We start from the raw sequence: 18421 nt of genomic DNA on the forward strand, positions 1-18421 counted from the left end.
TCCAAAAATTACCATATAGTATATATTCAACACAAAAACTCCCAACAATTTATTGTTGACAAAGGACAGCTGGACGCATAAAGGGCCCCATTTCCTTCAGTAACTTACAGGCCCTGCCCGTAACTAAACTCTTCCAGGGAAATGTTTCTTATTTAGTGTTAAATATGTTGCCTTCCTTTCTAAGAAGCAATTTTAACTTAAGGCCAGTATGTTCTAATAAAAGTATTGCTAACGTTCTGTCGTATCTAATACATAATGTTCTAAATGTTACGAGAGTTTATTTTGGAGCTCCCTCCCAGCAGCAATTCTCTCCCCCCCCCCCCAATAAACTAGGCTTTTCATTAGGGTTTCAGGCCTGAGGAGAGGTGACAACCCTACCCAGCAGACAGTCAGAGGAAGCTGGAATAGGCACAGAAGGGAAGCTTTTTCTCCACCTCTCCATCTTCTCCCCTTATCACACTTTTCAGATGGCTCATTTCCCCAGAAGTTAAGAGGAGGAAGGACCAGAAAAATGAAGCTGCTATGGAAAGAGATAAGGGGATATAAACAAGGGTGGAATGGATGGATGGAGAAAGGAATGATGACAATCCTAAACAACTACTTCTCTTTCTCCTCATTGTACCCTACAATAGTTCACAACTGGGTCATACATATTGCTGGCATTGCACTCAGAACACCCAATGTTTCCTTTTGAATCCTATATATTTAAAAATACCAATTTCCACTGATGCAAATTTTTTACAAATCTGTCTAATGGAACAAATTAAACTGGCTTTATAAGAACATAAAAAGATCACTGCTGGATCAGGACAAAGGTGGCTCTAGTCCAGCATCCTATTCTCAAAGTAGAAAGCCAGATGTCCAGCGTTCAAAAGCAGTTTTCTGTCAGCTGTTTAAAGAAGGGAGGGAACAGTGATAAAGACTGGATACACCTAAATTCTTAGGTTCCAGCCACAACATAGCTGAGTCTGCATGGACATGTACACCAGACAATTTTGCCCAGATTTTCAGGAAACTGAAATGTAGGAAAAATTGTGCAGGAGAAACGAAACTCAAAGTACTGGCCTGGGAAAGAGATAATAAATACCAGAATTACTTGAAGAATTAAACTTTCATTCAATGTTTAGTCATCAAAGTTGGGAGGGATAAATTCCCTCCACCCAGCCCCATGACTTACCGTACTTGATTACTGCCTATCTTACAGATTTCATGGGCTCCAAAAAACAGAACCACGCCTGAAAGAAGTGCTGCTGAAATTCCAAAATATTTCCAACGTAACTACAAAACAGTCTGAGGCAATGGATCCAAGGCAAGAGGTGGAGCCAGGGTAGGGGTTTAAAGGTTGGGAACAACTTTGGTGGATTGACTGGTATAACCATGGGTCAAAGTAATATATTCAGAAGCCTTGACAAGAGACACTGCAAGTAGATTGCAATGTAAATAATTTGGAATCAAATGTACTGCTATCTGTTTTGGGGGACAGAGACCCAGGGTGCAAGTCACCCATAAATCCTGGAATTAGTAAAAATTAGAAACAATCAAGGTTTGATTACTGTGCCAAACAGAAAAAAAACCTGCTGGATTTGGTTTAGGAGCCTGGCCTGCTCAGCAGAGCTAGCTGGATGGGGGCCATTGGAAAAACAATAGCTGATGCTGGCCAGAAACCGACCCATCAAGGAAGCCATCAAGAGAGTGAAGATGTACCAGACAAGGAGGGTTGGATCCCCTCATCTAGCTATGGGCAGAAGCCAAAGGTGTTTAGGATTTCAGGATGGGTGACATAGGCTGGGGGGGGGGGCAGAGATCCCCCCCACTGGGTTAGCAGTGATGGGCAGTGGGGCAAGGGGGTGGAGCACCATGTGGGATAATTGGGACAAGCAGTAACAAAGACACAAAACATGGCTTATTTCTCTTGCAGACCCAAACCTGCTGCTCCTATGAGTAAAGCAAGGGACCTTCTTGGGGTGTGATGGTGGGATTTTCCTTTATCCAAGTTCAGGTTCATAAAGACACCACAGTCACTGCTGTGCCTCATTGTCCAAGAGGAAACATAAGCCTGGGGTAAAGTGTGCCTGCAACCCCTGGAATCTTGTATGGCTTGTGGAGATTGGGGTGGCATGTAACAGTACATAAAGCTAAATTCTCCCTTGGGGGTGAGTGGAGTTTTACCTTGAAAGGCTGTGCGTATTATTTATTTCATATAAATACATTCATGAATTGTTCTAAACCACAGGCCCAGATGAGGGCTCTGGGAAATTGTTGGGTGCAGGAATACCAAAGAAGGTGGCCCAAAACACCAGAGTGATCTGGTTCTGGTGCTTTATTAAAAAAGGTAAAGACTTACAGCCTGTCAGCAACCTTTGCCAGACCTGGGACAGACTTCGTAGCAAGGAGATGACTTGTCTGCTCTCAAGCAAATATGCATATATTCTTTATACAGTGGTACCTTGGTTTTCAAACATTTCAGAAGTTGGAACATTTCTATTTTCAAACGCCAAAAACCCGAAAGAAACTGCTTTGGTTTTTAAACACTTTTATTAGCACTTTGAATTTGAACAAAATTTATAATCCTCATAAAAAACTGGCATTCATTTCCTCTTTCCTTTGCTACTACTTTGAGTTTCGTTTCTCCTAAGCAGAAAGTGAAAGCTTTCAGTTTCTTGGAAGTGTTTTGTCAGACTTTGCATTGTATTCTGTGGCTAGGATCCAGAATACTACTTTAGGTAAACCTTAAGGCAGTGGTTCCCAATTATCTAATTACTGAGCACCTACTATTTTTCAGAAGATAAGTGGTTATATCAACTCTTGAATTGACCCTATTCCTTATAAAAGATTCTCTCCCTATCTATTCTTAGGAAAACTGTTGACTTGTATCTTTCTTTAAAGATAATTTCTCTAGGAACTTTCACTGTTTAGTCTAAGGAACTCTCATTCAAACTATCTTAAGATCTGCTAAAAGGGTTCTGAATAAAGTTGGGTACTTTTATTTTCCTCTTCCTTAGTATACACGTGTGTGCTTGCATGATAGGAGCATAGCTTGTGTTTCCTTCCGCAGTTGTGTCTGTGTACATAAGTACCGTATTTTTCGCTCTATTGGACGCAGTTTTTCCCCTCCAAAAATTGAGGGGAAATGTGTGTGCGTCCTATGGAGCGAATGCAGGCTTCTGCCATAGGGAGACAGGGAGACGCTGCACGGGGCTATGGATTCTTAAGCCCCACGCAGCCTCTCCCAGGAGGGAGAGGCTGCACGGGGCTAAACGGGAAGCCAAAGCTTTGCCTTGCCTTCTTCCATAGCTGCGCGCAACCTCTCCAGCAAGGAGAGGCTGCACGGGGCTATGGATTCCTTAGCCCCTGCAGAGCGTCTCCCGGCAAGGAGAGGCTGCACGGGGCTAAAGGGGAAGCCAAAGCAGCGAGCGGGATCCATCCCGCTGGCTGCCTTGCCTTCTTCCATAGCTGCGCGCAACCCCTCCGCAAGGAGAGGCTGCACGGGGCTATGGATTCTTTAGCCCCACGCAGCCTCTCCCGGGAGGGAGAGGCTGCACGGGGCTAAAGGGGAAGCCAAAGCAGCGAGCAGGATCCATCCCACTCACTGCCTTGCCTTCTTCCATAGCTGCGCGCAACCTCTCCGGCAGGGAGAGGTTGTGTGCAGCCTGTACGCTGCTCTTTGGGGCTGGGCGGGGAAAAATATTTTTTCCCTTGATTTCCCCCCCTAAAAACTGGGTGCGCCCTATGGTCCGGTGCGCCCTATGGTGCGAAAAATACGGTATGTATGTCTCTCTCTGGTAGTACAAATTTTGCTATGAACCCTATATTTTAGAGGATTGGACTAGGTGATGCCAGGGTTCCTTCCAACTCTCCCAGTTTTATGACTATGTGGAAGGCAATGTGTCTGCAAGCATTGGAGGGTAATTTTTAAGTTCTGGTGTATGGTGATGAGTTGAAGTTCAGCCCAGCTTTGCTTTTTGGTGCAGAAAGATGGAAAGATTGTTTTTTAGAGTTTAGAATAAAGCGTTTTAAAGGGTGAGAGGTGAAAGCTGTGATGTTTTTGAAGCAGAACTGGTGATAACAAGCATTTGAGTGATTATTTAACAGTTTTTACCATTTTGTCTATTATTTAAAAATCAGACTTCAAAGTCTATTCAAAGTTTAAGCACATACAAATTCATAATCAAGCAGAATGAGCCTTGACCATCTCTGTAAATAAAGGGCAGAAAATTTTGTCTGCAAATGGTATGGCTGAAATGACTGAGAATATTAAAGATCTTATTATGAATTCTGACTCTCTGGCCATTTTTACCCATACATAAGGGAGCGGGTGATTGTTCTGCGAATGACCAGAGGGGGAGCACACAAAATAATGATAGCCCATGTTTTTTAATAGAGACCTGCACCCCAATTTCCTGTACATAAAGGAGGCGGTGCTCCCAAATTCCCTTTGCCTGGCGTACAGGTATACTTATTTGGTGAAGGAAGCATGATCCCTTAGAACTGAGTTAACAGAAATTTATTTTGACCAACTTCTATTGCTGGTGTTGGTAAAAACTTGAATTGCTGAGTTTCTCTTCTCGTTTTAAATCTAGCCCTATTTTAAAATATACTCCTTACCCTTCCCTTCCTTTATTCAAATGGTAATTTGGCCAAAAGATGCAACATTTTTAATGGTATAAAATATTTGCTGAAACATGAACTCTGCACATGCACAGAGGCTATGTCAGCTTAAAAGAGAGGAGGGGGAGAGGGGGATAGAAAAAAGGAGGTTTGGAGAGAGAGCAGACTGCAGGGAGACATTTATTCAAATTTCTTTATGAACAACTTGGAACCATTGAGGGAAATCACCCTTATGTGTCCTTTGCTCCAGGGTCCACTTAAGGAAAACAAAAGGGTTAAGTACTGGACCATCAAAAGTCAAGAGGTTGCCAAGTTCCAAATCTAACATGCCAAATTCTTTCCACAGGTAAATATCAGAGCACTCCCACTTTGAGTTCCTGTCTTGAGTAGTTCCCCCCCCAAAGGGATTTACCGTATTTTTCGCCCCATAGGGTGCACCGGCCCATAGGGCGCACCCATAGGGCGGGAAGTCGCGCCAGGCTCCCCTGGCTTGCGGAGAGCTGCGCGAAGCCTGGAAAGCGAGAGGGGTCGATGCACACCGACCCCTCTCCCTCTCCAGGCTTCAGCGAAAGCCTGCATTCACCTCATAGGACGCACACACGTTTCCCCTTCATTTTTGGAGGGGAAAAAGTGCGTCCTATAGGGCGAAAAATACGGTAAATGAATTTTATAACAGGTTTTGTTTTGTGTGTATATGCCTATGCATTTTAGGAACAGCATTTCCTGACAGATTTCACTTGAAAAAATTTCCCCTTTCAACAGGATATGTGAACCTCTAAGAAGACTCAACCCCATTCACAAAGTGTTTGTCCCATATTTTCTCCCACAGTACAAATAATAATAATGAGGGGATACAAACAGTAATTTAAATATTCTATATCCGAGGTTCTCAGAAAAGTAATTGCATTTGTATTAGTGGCTTTGAAACTTTTAAAGTCACAAATAACCTGTTTTCATTTATTAAATCAGTTTTTCCATTATGTCTATGAAATTAATCTAAGCACAACCAAGTATTGTTTTGGAACTGTAATTTGTCGGGTAGTTTTTAAGCAAACCCATTCCCTTTTACCCTGTTTGCCTGAGTATTTATTATTAGTTCTGTCATTGTGACTAGTTTGAGGTACTTGCACAACTTTAAATTGCCATTCATCTTTTTTTGGTATTAACCCATTTTCCAATATTTTGCAATTAACATTCTAGCCGATGTTGTCACATCAAGAAACACTCTTTTATTTTCATTTCGGATGCTCATTGTTAGAATGCCAAAATAGATAAGTGTAGAGTTTGTTTTAGCATTTTTTTTTTTTTGGTTCCTCGTAGGTCATGTCCTTTTTTCTTTTCTTTTTTACTTTGGGGACATATCCATCACATGTGGAAGAAGGTTCCTTCATTTTGTTGCATCTCCAAAACTTATTGCTGATATTTATTTATTCTGACTGATTTGGATGGGATCAGGTACTATATGTAAGTCATTCTCATGAAGTTCTGTTTTATCAGATATAGCACATGGTGAATTTTAAGCCTTTTCCCATTGTTTCCCCATTTTTCAGTCTAGTAGTAATCTGTGTGGTTTTGATAATATCTTTGTATTATTTAATAATAATTCTTTTCTAAATCTGATGTCATTGTGTCAAGTCCGTTTTCATCTGGAAATTTTTTTTAACTGATAATCTATTTTTTTTTATTTTTGTTTTCTTTTTAAATGTTCACCTTTCTTGTATTTCTACCCTTTTCTTCCTGTATATGTGGAGTAACTAAGTGAAGGAAAGCAAACAAACTTAGCAGATAATAACAATAATTATATGGAAATGTGATAATAATATTAAAATGAATAAAATGCTTAACACGCTTAGATTTTATTATTTGCAGCTTCCCAAGATAACTCAAGGAGATTTTTTTGTGTGGCTTTTGCCCCTTCCTTTTCTAACTGTGTCTTTAAGTCCCTAAAAAACCCTGCCCCCTTATAGGATATTACTGCTACAGAAGTTAATGCAGACCCAATGATGGAAAACCCTCAGCCCAACTCCTCCTGACTACAAGGCTATTTATTACCTGCAGCAACAACAACAAAAGACACCAGTTACAGATAGGTAGCGGTGTTGGTCTGCCATAGTCAAAACAAAATAAAAAAATTCCTTCCAGTAGCACCTTAAAAACCAACTAAGTTAGTTCTTGGTATGAGCTTTCGTGTGCATGCACACTTCTTCATATGAAGAAGTGTGCATGCACACGAAAGCTCATACCAAGAACTAACTTAGTTGGTTTTTAAGGTGCTACTGGAAGGAATTTTTTTAAAAGACACCAGAGTGGCCACAGCTATCTCTTTCAAAGGACAACTCTCTTTCAGCTATCTCTTTCAAACTGACTGAGGGGGGAATGGGGCTGACAAAGGGGGGAAAGTTGAACTGCAAGGATATTCTCTCACTTTTAAACCTCAAGACTGTGCTCCAGGACTGAAAAGATATGTAAAAGATCACGATTGCCTCAAGATATGTGACTGATATTTAATGGGTTTGTTGTGTATTATGTGTTATTATGTAGGAATATTGAAATATGTTTGATAGTGTGTTATTTCCACAAAGGGGGCCCCCAGTTTTTGTGCGTAATTGTTTTTAGGTTTAATGTATAGTGTCTTATTGCTTACAGCCCAATGGAGGATTCTCATGCATTTTATGTTTTCTAATAGATCAGGCTATTGCATAGTCCAATATTTAGATTAGATCAATTTATGACGACATTTCCTTGTCCCACCTGGCACTCTACCAACCTTCCCTACCCATTTTAAAATGTGTTTTAACTCATTTTACCAAGGAGAAGCTTCAGGGTCCATGAAAACACCAGATACATGAAGGTATATATGCCTTGATTTCGCTGGAATGATCCCTTACAGAGTTAAACTGACTAATTTGGACAAGTGCCCTTTTTTAAGTATGGTTTCGTTTTAACATTGGTTTAGAATGTGTTAACCATGAGACTAAATAAACTCTAATTGGGCTCAGTTCTGATTGGGCATGTATCCCAGGTGCACTGAACTTTCTCTGGTCCCCTTAGAACAACTGAGCAACTTTCCTAGAGTGCAAGACAAATGCCAATAATAATAAAAATGCAATCCCATAGAAAGGCAAAGGCAAAGACATCTCTCTCACTAAATGTCCAAACCTATGCCAGGGACAAGGCGACATGGTCAAGATGAAAGCCCTAAGGGGATTCACCAGGAGGTGTTGCTGTGGGTATGTTGGAGGTGTGAGTCCAGAGAACTAACTTTGACACTTGGGAACACACAAAAAAGCAGAAACAAAACAAACTGCATTTTTCAGTCATTGGTGGACCTTCCTGCTAAATGTAAAGAATAGACCACTATGGAGAAAATGTTTCTCCCAAAGTGCTAGAATGCCACAAGTAATTTAGTAACAAAATGCAACATGTGTTATTTTTATGTGATATCCTATGTTCAGCTATGTGCACTGCTACAGTTGCAAATAGTCTTAAGGGGCCTGACATGCAAGACTTTTCAGATTTACACAAAGGCATCCATTTCCAACATACTACGTTAACATTTTGTGGGGCAAAGAATTTTTTAAAGAAAAAATTATAGCCCCAAAGGGGGGGTTGAAAAAATAAAATAAAAATAAAGATACACACACACACACACAAAAATGTACAAAGCAAACACGTACATAAATAAATAAATAAACCAAATGTCTGAAGCAGCACAGGAAAACAGCCATTAAGCCATTTTGGCTCCCAAACTGACCAAATGTTTTCTCTGCAAAGGAAAATGGAAAAGCCTACCAATTGTCTTTTCCTTCACAAATCCTGTCATCTGTGTATGAATAGGGTGAGCTTATGACCTGGCTCAGGAACTAAGTACGCACTCAGATTTCTGGTAAACATACTCAGATTTCTTTTGTAGACCACCCCTTTCTGTGATGTAGGTATGATGTGTCTGGGGGGGGGGTGTTGAGCTACACCCCTTCTGTGATGTATGTATGTTTCTGGGGGTGATCTTGGACTCCAGGGCAGGCAATTTAAAATGTCTATATAAGGGCAGGCACACCTGGGTTCTGGGTCCTCCTCCTCCTCCTGCATGTTAAGGCGGCAGCCTGTTGCAACAATTCAATAAAGATCAGGGGTTTTATTACTCAGCTGATATGCACAGGGAAAAAGATTAATATACAGGCACACAAAATATATAATTCTAATTCTAACCAGTCTGACAATTGAATATAGCTTTGGAGAAAATAGCTCTATGTACGTTACCTTAACCCATTTTTATGAAGCAATTTAATGTCAAAACGAAAGCTCAGGATGCAAGCAGCTCCCTTTTAATCCCATTTTACGGAGCTCAAACAATTGAGCCACTGAGTTTGAGGTCTCTTCTTGCATAGTCTAGTCTAGATGTTTTTGGGACTCCCAATTCACATCAGCACCAGACATGGCAAACAGTCAGGGATTATAGCAGTTGCAGTTCACTGATATCTGGAAGGTCACAGGTTAGCTACCTGTACTCTGACTGCAGCACTAGAAATGTTGGATATTTCTGAACAGCTCTCTGCTCGTGTGAAAGCGTGTTGTGTGAAAGTGTGTTCTGGTGAAATAATTCTAGATTCAGGTGCCATGTGATGGGAGTAAATTCAACCGAGCACCTGACAATGCCCTAAATGTTTAATTTTTCAGCCCTAAGTTTTAAGAGAATTCCATGACACAGCTTCATTTTAAACACTGGCATGGATCCAAGATTCCTTTGAGCAGAACTATCCTGCTGGTGAAGGGAGTGGGATTCAACTCCCCCCTGCAACGGCCCTGTAAATCTGCTCAGTACAGAAAGAGACACCGGGGGGGGGGGGGTTGATGGTGAAAGTGGCTTTCCAGCTTCCTACAGTAGGTACCTTTGCTGTCTTCCCTTCTGTGATGAGGAGCCATTCTGTTTGCAGAAGGACATCTCTCTATCCCAATCTATAGTTCTTAAATGGTGTATACATTTCTTCTGAGCCTTAGGTTTGTTAAATGAAGCTTCAGAAACTCTGTTCTCACATTTAGCAGCACACTTCTCACACACAAACCCATTTTCTGTCATCATAAAGTGCCACATCATAAAACTGTGTTTCTCCCCCAAAATTTTTTAAGGAATATATACTATTCCATACAAAGACAACAAATCTGTGAAAATATGAGAGATTAAAAATACATTCAAGTCGGTCTGAAACATAACAGGCAAAACTCCCTAGTCTGAAATTTGCTTCTGATTCTTAACAGCTGTTTGCCTCTCTATACAAACCAGCTCATTTCCTCTCTACCTAGTGCTTAATGGCTAGGATACATTCAATAATTGGTTGTTTTGGTACTGTGAGTATTTTGTTGGGTTATATAAAAGGTAAGTATTGAAGTTAAAAAAGTAACTTTATAAAATAGTATATCCTTGATTGTGCCAAGGCATGTTTAGCTCTAAATGAACATATACTGACTCTATCATGATTTGAGGGGATGACAGCTAAAAAGAACAGTAGGATAACCACTTTTATCATAAACAGGAGATAGGCAAATGGCATAGGCTTGTCCGTTCTTTTATGTTTTTTCCCATTAGCTTTTGAATTTTAACCAACTAAGTTGTACTCAGAGCAAACTCACTGAAATTAATGGAGCTATATTAGCCATGTCCATTAATTTCAGCGGTTCTACTCTTAGTAGGACTTACATTGGATACAACCTATTGTATTTTAAATACTTTGTTGGAAGCTGCCCAGAGTGGCTGGGGAAACCCAGCCAGATGGGCGGGGTATGAATAATAATAATTATTTATTAGTATTAGTATTATTATAACCTGTTTTTATAATTAGACCTTTCTTCACCGGCACACATTTAGATTAACAAAATAAGAACATTGCCGGTCATCAAAATGTCCATGTGAAATCTACAACAAACTCATTTGAGTTAAGACTGACATTTTCCACTACTGCTTTTCTTTCTACGTTTACATTTTTTTATAACACAACCTTCTTATACAAACCATAATCAATCAACAGATATTAAAGCTGTTGAGGTCCATATTCAAGTTTCCTTTTGGCCTTTGAATCATGCTTTTCGTCATCTTTGACTACATTCCAGTCTGCTTTCGTTGGTGTAAGTTCAGGGGCAACAATAACACCATCCTATCAAAGCATCAAAATGAAGAAAATAAGTTCAGTTGTTCACTGGAAATTAACAGTCAATACATTCTGTCATCTTCTTGGCAAGTGGAGCAAGACACTCAATGGAGCCTTTTTACACATCATATTACAAGAAAAACATTCTTGCGCTGCCCTTTCCCACAGTCAGGAAAAGGTAATGGGTGATTCATGCTGTACCCCATTTATTTGTGGCAGTCACCTCTCAACAAATTTTATGTACTCATCATTTGCAAGGAAATTAATAAACATAACAGATACAAAATTTCTAGTTAGTGGTAGTATTACAGTTGTTTTAGAAAGTAAACCATAAAGGCTAGATTGTCCTTCAACGAGATTTCTGAGATTTTTAGAATTCTCAAGTCCCTTGTGTTCATAATGTGCAGAAGTAATAATGGGTTGGTGATAGAGGAGACTATGGAAGAATGAACAGGTGATGAACAAAAGGAATACAGAGAATGAGGTAGATCTGAATCTCATAGCTCAGTTGGTTAGAGTGTGGTGAGGAACGCCAAAGTTACAGGTTCAATCCCCGTATGGAATAGCTGCATATTACTGCATTGGACTAGGTGATACTCAGGGTCCCTTACAACTCTACAATTCTATGATTCTACACTGAGATGCACCTGCTAAATGTTAAACCTTTCTTACCTGTGATTTAGTGAGACTTTTACACCACTGATCGAAATATTCTTTAGCATCACAGATAGTCTCTTCATCCGCTGCCTTACAATAAACCCTGATTTGCTGCTCTTCAAATTTTTCTGGTAGGAGCTGTGAAACCTTAAGACAGAAGGAAAAAGAAGTCACATACACTTAATTTTATCACCTTGTCAGAAAAAGTTCAACAAATTTCTCAGCAGCACCATTCAGTTACAAGAATGTTTACACAGGGGAATTTTACCTTAAAACCACTTTCATTCAGTGGGCACTTACATAGCAGGTGATATTAGAACTCGGTTGCTACTATTGCCATGCAATTTTGTAGTCATTTTCACATGTATTCAGATACTCTTTAAAAAGCTATTGTAATAAAACAGGCAGAAACTCCTCCCCACCACCACCTTACTTACTTGTTCTTTAGAAATTTTGAATGGCTTCTCGCGGTTATACTTTGAGTAGAAACCCACATTATCGACAGGGTTCTTCTTTTTCATTCCATAATCCATGCTGATAACCTTCACAGAGGCAAGTCAAAAATAAAAATGTACTAAAGTACATTGTAGGCACATATATTAAGAAATAAAAACATTTAAAATGAACATTTAAAGAGATTATTCTTACTTCAACAATAAAGTCTTCAGGCTTTAATCCAGGCTTGTGAGATAATGTACTGGGCTGGGACTTGGCAATTTCTTCAGCCATCTTACTATATCGTTCCTGCAGGGCATAAAACCTTTTACTTTTTTGTGTATTTGAATCACTGTATTTGAATCATACTCTCAGAAACTGATGAACCAGACCCATGATTAATTTTCAAAATAATTTTCTCTCTCACGCACTGTACAATGTGACAAATAAGGTATTTGATATGACCATACCATGACAATCAGTAGTGATGACTTTTAATGCTGTCATAGCTTCTCTTCAGGCAGACAAAGGCAAAATTAGTTATCCATTAGAGAGAAAGGAAAGAAGGCTGTAACATTTTATTATTGTTGATAAATGTTCAATATTTTGCCGTGCTTTTATTATGTTGAAAGCCAAAGTAGCTGGGGCACCCCGGTCAACAGGTAAGAATTTATTATTACTATTGTTGTTGTTGAGGGGAAAGAGCAGTGTGGATGCCTTCCTCACTCACTTCATGCAGGATGCCTATGTGATAGGGAAGGACAGGCAAGAATAGCCTTTTCCCAACCTCCAGTGGACTTTTCAGCAGCTTGGACATGGGAGCAGGAAAGAAATGCAACAAGGATGTTGCCCTCAGTTGCATCATGACTAGTCAGCTTGTGCTGGCAAAGAAGGTGTGGGCTTTTCCAAAGGTTCTTTTCAGTCTAGAAAGTGGTAGTTGTTGTTTCTGCATTGTGGCGTGGCTGGAGAGAGAAGTGACAGAGATGGCCTCCCCATGCACTTCATGGACCATGCACCTGCTCAGGCAGGCTATTGCAAGGCATTTGCAGCAAGATAGGGGAGCAGGGGAGAGATTAGTGGAGAGAGAGAGAGAGAGAGAGGTGTTATGTGTCTGTGTGTGTGTGTCTGTCTGTGTGTGGGTAAAGAGAGATATAGAAGCCAGAGATAAGCAAATTGGTACTGAAAAAATCAGTACTTAACAAGTACTTAACCATACTTAACAAGCTAGCAGAGTTAACTAACCAATGTAATTTGAGAAACTGTGCCCACCTTCGTAATTTCCTTGCCCTCTGGGGGCTGAGTCTCTCCCAGGTACTTATATAGGTCACGCCGCTCTATTTTACATAAAATTTCCCGTGCTTCTTCGAGGTTGGGCTCATCAGAATGAAGAATGCTTAAGAAGATCTCATCTGCCAGTATTAAACAAATCAAGTCATTAAAGCCAGCTTTTCTTTTGCATAATTGAAACATGTATTATGTGTCAGAATTTAAGAATTGTTTTTTATGCTATTATAATGGTAGTCAGCTGGAAATGATCGTTTACATATCTGCAAAACGAAACTCACAAGACCATATTCAATTCAACAGTCAGATTCTGCTGTGTCTCAACAGGGTTAAGATATAGTTCTGTGGGTCTCTTCTCTAACTGCTTTGGCAGTAAATGAAAGGCACCAGAAGGTAACATTTTTGAAAAATAATTATATCCTCAAATAAATCAAAGCCCAACAACCTCAAAGTAGCTTATGGTAAAATGTGCATAAAATGAAACTCAGGAAATGAAAATCAGGAAATAACATTTTGAAAAACACATCAAAAATCTCCACTCACAAACCAAAAGAGCACAAAAGAAAGCAGCCCTAACATAGTCATAACAAGAAGAGTCTGTTTTTTGAGCTAAAGACCTTCCTAAACAACCAGGTTTTGTGCAATGTCTATACACAGCAGTAAAGAAGAGCACAGCTAGAAGCATCTGACACTAATTTACAAGTAAGGTAAAGGTACCCCTGACTGTTAGGTCCAGTCGCGGATGACTCTGGGGTTGCGGCGCTCATCTCGCTCTATAGGCCGAGGGAGCCAGCGTTTCTCCGCAGACAGCTTCCGGGTCATGTGGCCAGAATTACTAAGCCACTTCTGGCGAACCAGAGCAGCGCATGGAAACACCGTTTACCTTCCCGCCAGAGCGGTACCTATTTATCTACTTGCACTTTGATGTTCTGTCAAACTGCTAGGTGGGCAGGAGCTCGTACTGAACAACAGGAACTCACCCCGTCGGAAGTATTTGAACCGCCAACCTTCCGATCGGCAAGTCCTAGGCTCTGTGGTTTAGACCAAGTGCCACCCACGTCCCACTTTACAAGTAAATAACACTTGAATTACCACACAACTGGGATTAGAAAGGTGAGAAGGGTCAAGGGCAAAAGGCTGGACTTTCAAACAAGCATTTCTTAAGGCTCTGTGAAAACTGGCATGTCCAGTGTAAGGGTTGGCAAGATTGGGCACCCCTCAATGACACCCCCCCCCTGACAATTTCCTGCTTGTTCATCTGCGTCTTGCTCCAAAGTGAAGGAGATGAACAAGGAGCATCTCCACTCCCATCGTTCAGCCCAGACACTGAGGTCCGGCGCTGAGGGCCTTCTGGAGGTTCCCTCCTTGCGAGAAGTGAGGTTACAGGGAACCAGGCAGAGGGCCTTCTCGGTGGTGGCACCCACCCTGTGGAATGCCCTCCCATCAGATGTCAAGGAAATAAACAACTATCTGACTTTAGAAGGCATCTGAAGGCAGCCCTGTTTAGGGAAGTTTTTAATGTTTGATCTTTTATTGTGTTTTTAGTCCTCTGTTAGATGCTGCCCAGAGTGGCTGGGAAAAGCCAGCACCCAGCCAGATGGAAGGGATTGATTTTATTTATTTATTTATTTATTTTTCTTGTTCTTGTTCTTATTATTACAACGGTGGGAAGAAAGAGTAGTAGTAACTGCCATGGCCTGCTTGCTCATTGGTTTCCTCTGGCGAGCAAACAGGCAGCTAGCAATGATGAAGCCTCTTGCTTCAACATGGAGGAGATGAACAAAGGGCGTCTCCACCCCCACCGTTCAGTCCAGACAGCTAGCAATGATGAGGCAGAGGAACAGCTGCCATCACTGGAGTGAAGGGACATACTTACTGAGGTAGAGGGGTACATTGAGGGCATCTTGTCCAAGAACCTCCAAAAACCTGGGCTCAGCACTAGTAACCAGAAATCTATACATCGCTTATAGCTTCCTTTCCCTTTCTCCATTGCTTTCCATTTTATCCTGCCTTCCTCCTCCTCCTCCTCTGCTTATACTCAGTCACATTGGCTCCAGGATTCTCACTAGCCCGAGACAACAGGAGTATTGAACAAGAAATGTTGGTTACAGTTTTGAATCAACACCATCCAATACACACCCATCCTAACAAGATTTTACAGGAGCAATAAATCAAAAAGAATTTGCATAAGTGGTCATATATCAACCTATTCAAATTAAACAAAGTTGATAAGCTCTTTAACGGCTTACAGAGGGGTAAAGAGAGGCAGGGAAAAAGAGGAGGCAATTTTTATTTTTCTCTTTCACAAGGTAAAGGTAAAGGTAAAGGTGCCCCTGCCCGTACGGGCCAGTCTTGACAGACTCTGGGGTTGTGCGCCCATCTCACTTAAGAGGCCAGGGGCCAGCGCTGTCCGGAGACACTTCCGGGTCACGTGGCCAGCGTGACAAAGCTGCATCTGGCGAGCCAGAGCTGCACACGGAAACGAAATGCTGTTTACCTTCCCGCTGCTAAGCGGTCCCTATTTATCTACTTGCACCTGGAGGTGCTTTCGAACTGCTAGGTTGGCAGGCGCTGGGACCGAGCAGCGGGAGCGCACCCCGCCGCAGGGATTCGAACCGCCGACCTTTCAATCGGCAAGTCCTAGGCGCTGAGGCTTTAACCCACAGCGCCACCTGCGTCCCTTTCTCTTTCACAAACCAACCCTTAATTTAAACTAGGAGAGGGGGAAGTTTGGGAAATGTGTGGCCATAGGCCTCGCCCTTGATAGTTCTGCCACTTGCTTCCCTTCAGCATAATTCCCAACTCTGGAAAGTGAAAGCTCACTTCTATGTGCTGCTTTCTCTTGTGCACAAGCTTGATCCCCTCCAGGGGTTTTTTGGGGGGGGGAGGTGGGGGCAGGACTGTAATCCTATAAACATACATAGAGGGTTTTTTCTGGCATGCATCAGAGGCCTGTACTATCTGTAGGGACTTCATTTAGCCATCCTTTATACTCATCTTCTACACACAGAATGTGCAATTTATAAATAGGGAGAGAAATGCTGCAAGTTTGCAATACCTAATCCTAGTTTTATGGAGAGATGTTAAGCAGGGGAACAAATCCGTTTCTTATACTATAAATAAATTATTACTTCTTCAAACCTAGTGACAGAAAGACTTCACTTCCTTCATATGCATACAGCAGAATATATAACTCTTTTACATAATGCAATGTACAATATTTCATTTAAGTGCCATAACAAAATGGTACCCTAACAGAAATGCTTCCAAAATTGGTGCAATTAGAATTTAGGTGTCAGTCCAATAAGCCCATACCTGTTAGCTTAGTGTAGGCTTCCATGTCTTCTCGTGCTGTAGCGATATTGTACTCTTTCCCTCCAGATCCCTTTATGCGGATATGTGGGTTAGCTTTCAAAAGGGCATCTGTAATCCTGATATGAAACATGCAACACAAATGAGGAAGAATCCATAAATTCAATATTAACTCCAGATCAAGGATTTCACAATGGCTTTGGAAATAAACTTTTCCAGATTTAGACTGGTAGCAAAGAGCAATACAAAAACACCACTGTTTTTCTAGTTATCAAAATCCACTTTGAAAAACGAATAAGGAGAAGGGCAGGGACATTCAACAGAGTTTCTCAATGAAACACTCCAGAACTAGGGCTACAAGCTTTAATTGATCAATTGGTTAATATTGATTTTTAAAAATTAATTAAATTCAAATTGGCTGAATTAAAACACACCCCTAAATAAACCAGGCATCACTTCTTTAAAAATCATTTGTAGCTGGCAAGCACCATTGTAGAAGAAGAATTCCTTCTTCAGTTATATATTATTAAAATGAATTAATATGCAAGCTCATACAAATGTAATTAATCAACTAATGTAAGATTGGCTAGGATTTATTTGGATACTGCCCTGTCTAGGGCTTATCAACATGCACTTACTTACATAATTTCAATGATGTTGCTAATTTTATGTTGGTAGGCTCTGCGGTGCAGGCAATTCCGTGTGTGGAACATGTCATACAAATTTCCAACCTCCTAAAGTCCAAGATAAAAACAGTATTTTATTCATCTTTTATATTAAAACCACAGTTCCAAGACTTGTACTTTAATTCATCAAATTGGTTGTTTGTTGCTGAACAACTAGGGATAAAATAAAAAAGGTTCCTGGACATAGAAATAATTAGACCCTTCTAAATAATCCAAACACAAGAAATATAAAAATGTATTCCAGAACACTAGAGTAATCATTTTTGCAATTAAGAATACTTTCTGCTTATGTGGAGAGGCCTCATGGGGGCTCCTCGAAAGTGGAGCAGTGCATGAAGCACAGGATCCTTGAGATAAGATTATTCTTTACATTCATGAGAGCAGAATGCTAATAATTGGTGGATGATATCCTTGCTTCTGTATTGAGCGTTGCCTTCTACAAGCTTGTGGGGTTACATTTCCTGTTTGTTCCGCTTAATGAAAATACAGTAATCCCTTATCTTACGCACACATATAGCCAGCCAACCCTTGGAGCTGCCTTGCAGCAAGCGGGTGAGAGACAGCATCCCCAGGATTCAGAGAGCCAGTGTGTTGAACAGACCTTGCCCAGCAACCAAGGCCAAGACTTTAAAAGCTCATTTTGTGCTGGGCCGTTTGGGTTACCAGGTTTGAAAAGAGCTCTTAAGCTCTCTGTCTAACTTGCTGGGCAAGGCCTGTTCGACATGCATGCTCGTCTGAGATCTCGCAGGAAGTCAGATTATCTCGCGAGAGCTGCCCAGAACCTTGGACAGCCCGTGTGCTGAGTGGGCCTTGCCCAGCAAACAAAGCATATCTTAAAAGCTCATTTTGCGATGGGCAATGCTAAGCAGACCCGGAGTGAAGCTTTTAAGCACTCTGCCTTGCTTGCGACTTGACTTGCACAGACCAGGGAGTACAGTGGAAGAGCAACCAAATGCATGAGGATTAATTCTGGAACTAGAGAGAATAGACTGTGACGATTTGTACCTGGCTTCCATGATAACCCAAACCTTCCCTATCCACTTTCTCTAAACTGATAGTCATGATGGCTATATTAACTCTATTATCAGAAGCAGTATGCCTCTAAACACCAGTCTCTGCATATGACAAACAGGGGAATGTTGTTCTGCTCATGTTCTCTTTGTGGGCTTCCCACAGGCATCTGGCTGGCTATGGCAAGAACGTAAGGTTGAATTCAACATACTTTTAGTCTGATTCAGCAGGGTTCTTTTTATGTTCTAATTTATGGCCCTTAAACACGCGACTCCAACCCACCAC

The 18421-nt window shown here is 41.0% G+C and overlaps 1 protein-coding gene and 1 long non-coding RNA gene across 3 annotated transcripts in view; one reads left to right on the forward strand and one right to left on the reverse strand.

The window, feature by feature from the left end:
- Positions 1 to 5177: 5177 nt before the first annotated feature.
- On the forward strand, positions 5178 to 9718 carry LOC310848097. Its single transcript, XR_014566160.1, has 2 exons — positions 5178 to 6698; positions 6956 to 9718. It is a non-coding gene; the product is annotated as an uncharacterized lncRNA (long non-coding RNA).
- The window catches only part of LOC310848043 (deoxynucleoside triphosphate triphosphohydrolase SAMHD1-like), a 36344-nt gene continuing 26651 nt past the window's right edge, over positions 8729 to 18421 (reverse strand). For both annotated transcript variants that reach the window (XM_083746547.1, XM_083746548.1), the window contains 7 exons: positions 17082 to 17173; positions 16443 to 16558; positions 13113 to 13252; positions 12057 to 12152; positions 11846 to 11950; positions 11424 to 11555; positions 8729 to 10757 (listed from right to left, as the gene is read on the reverse strand). In XM_083746547.1, the coding sequence (XP_083602673.1) occupies positions 10635 to 10757; positions 11424 to 11555; positions 11846 to 11950; positions 12057 to 12152; positions 13113 to 13252; positions 16443 to 16558; positions 17082 to 17173 (804 nt within the window). In that variant the 3' untranslated portion in view covers positions 8729 to 10634. The remainder of the gene's footprint in view (positions 10758 to 11423; positions 11556 to 11845; positions 11951 to 12056; positions 12153 to 13112; positions 13253 to 16442; positions 16559 to 17081; positions 17174 to 18421) is intronic.

This window comes from Podarcis gaigeae (assembly GCF_964106915.1).
Source record: "Podarcis gaigeae genome assembly, chromosome: 6".
NCBI lineage: Eukaryota > Metazoa > Chordata > Lepidosauria > Squamata > Lacertidae > Podarcis > Podarcis gaigeae.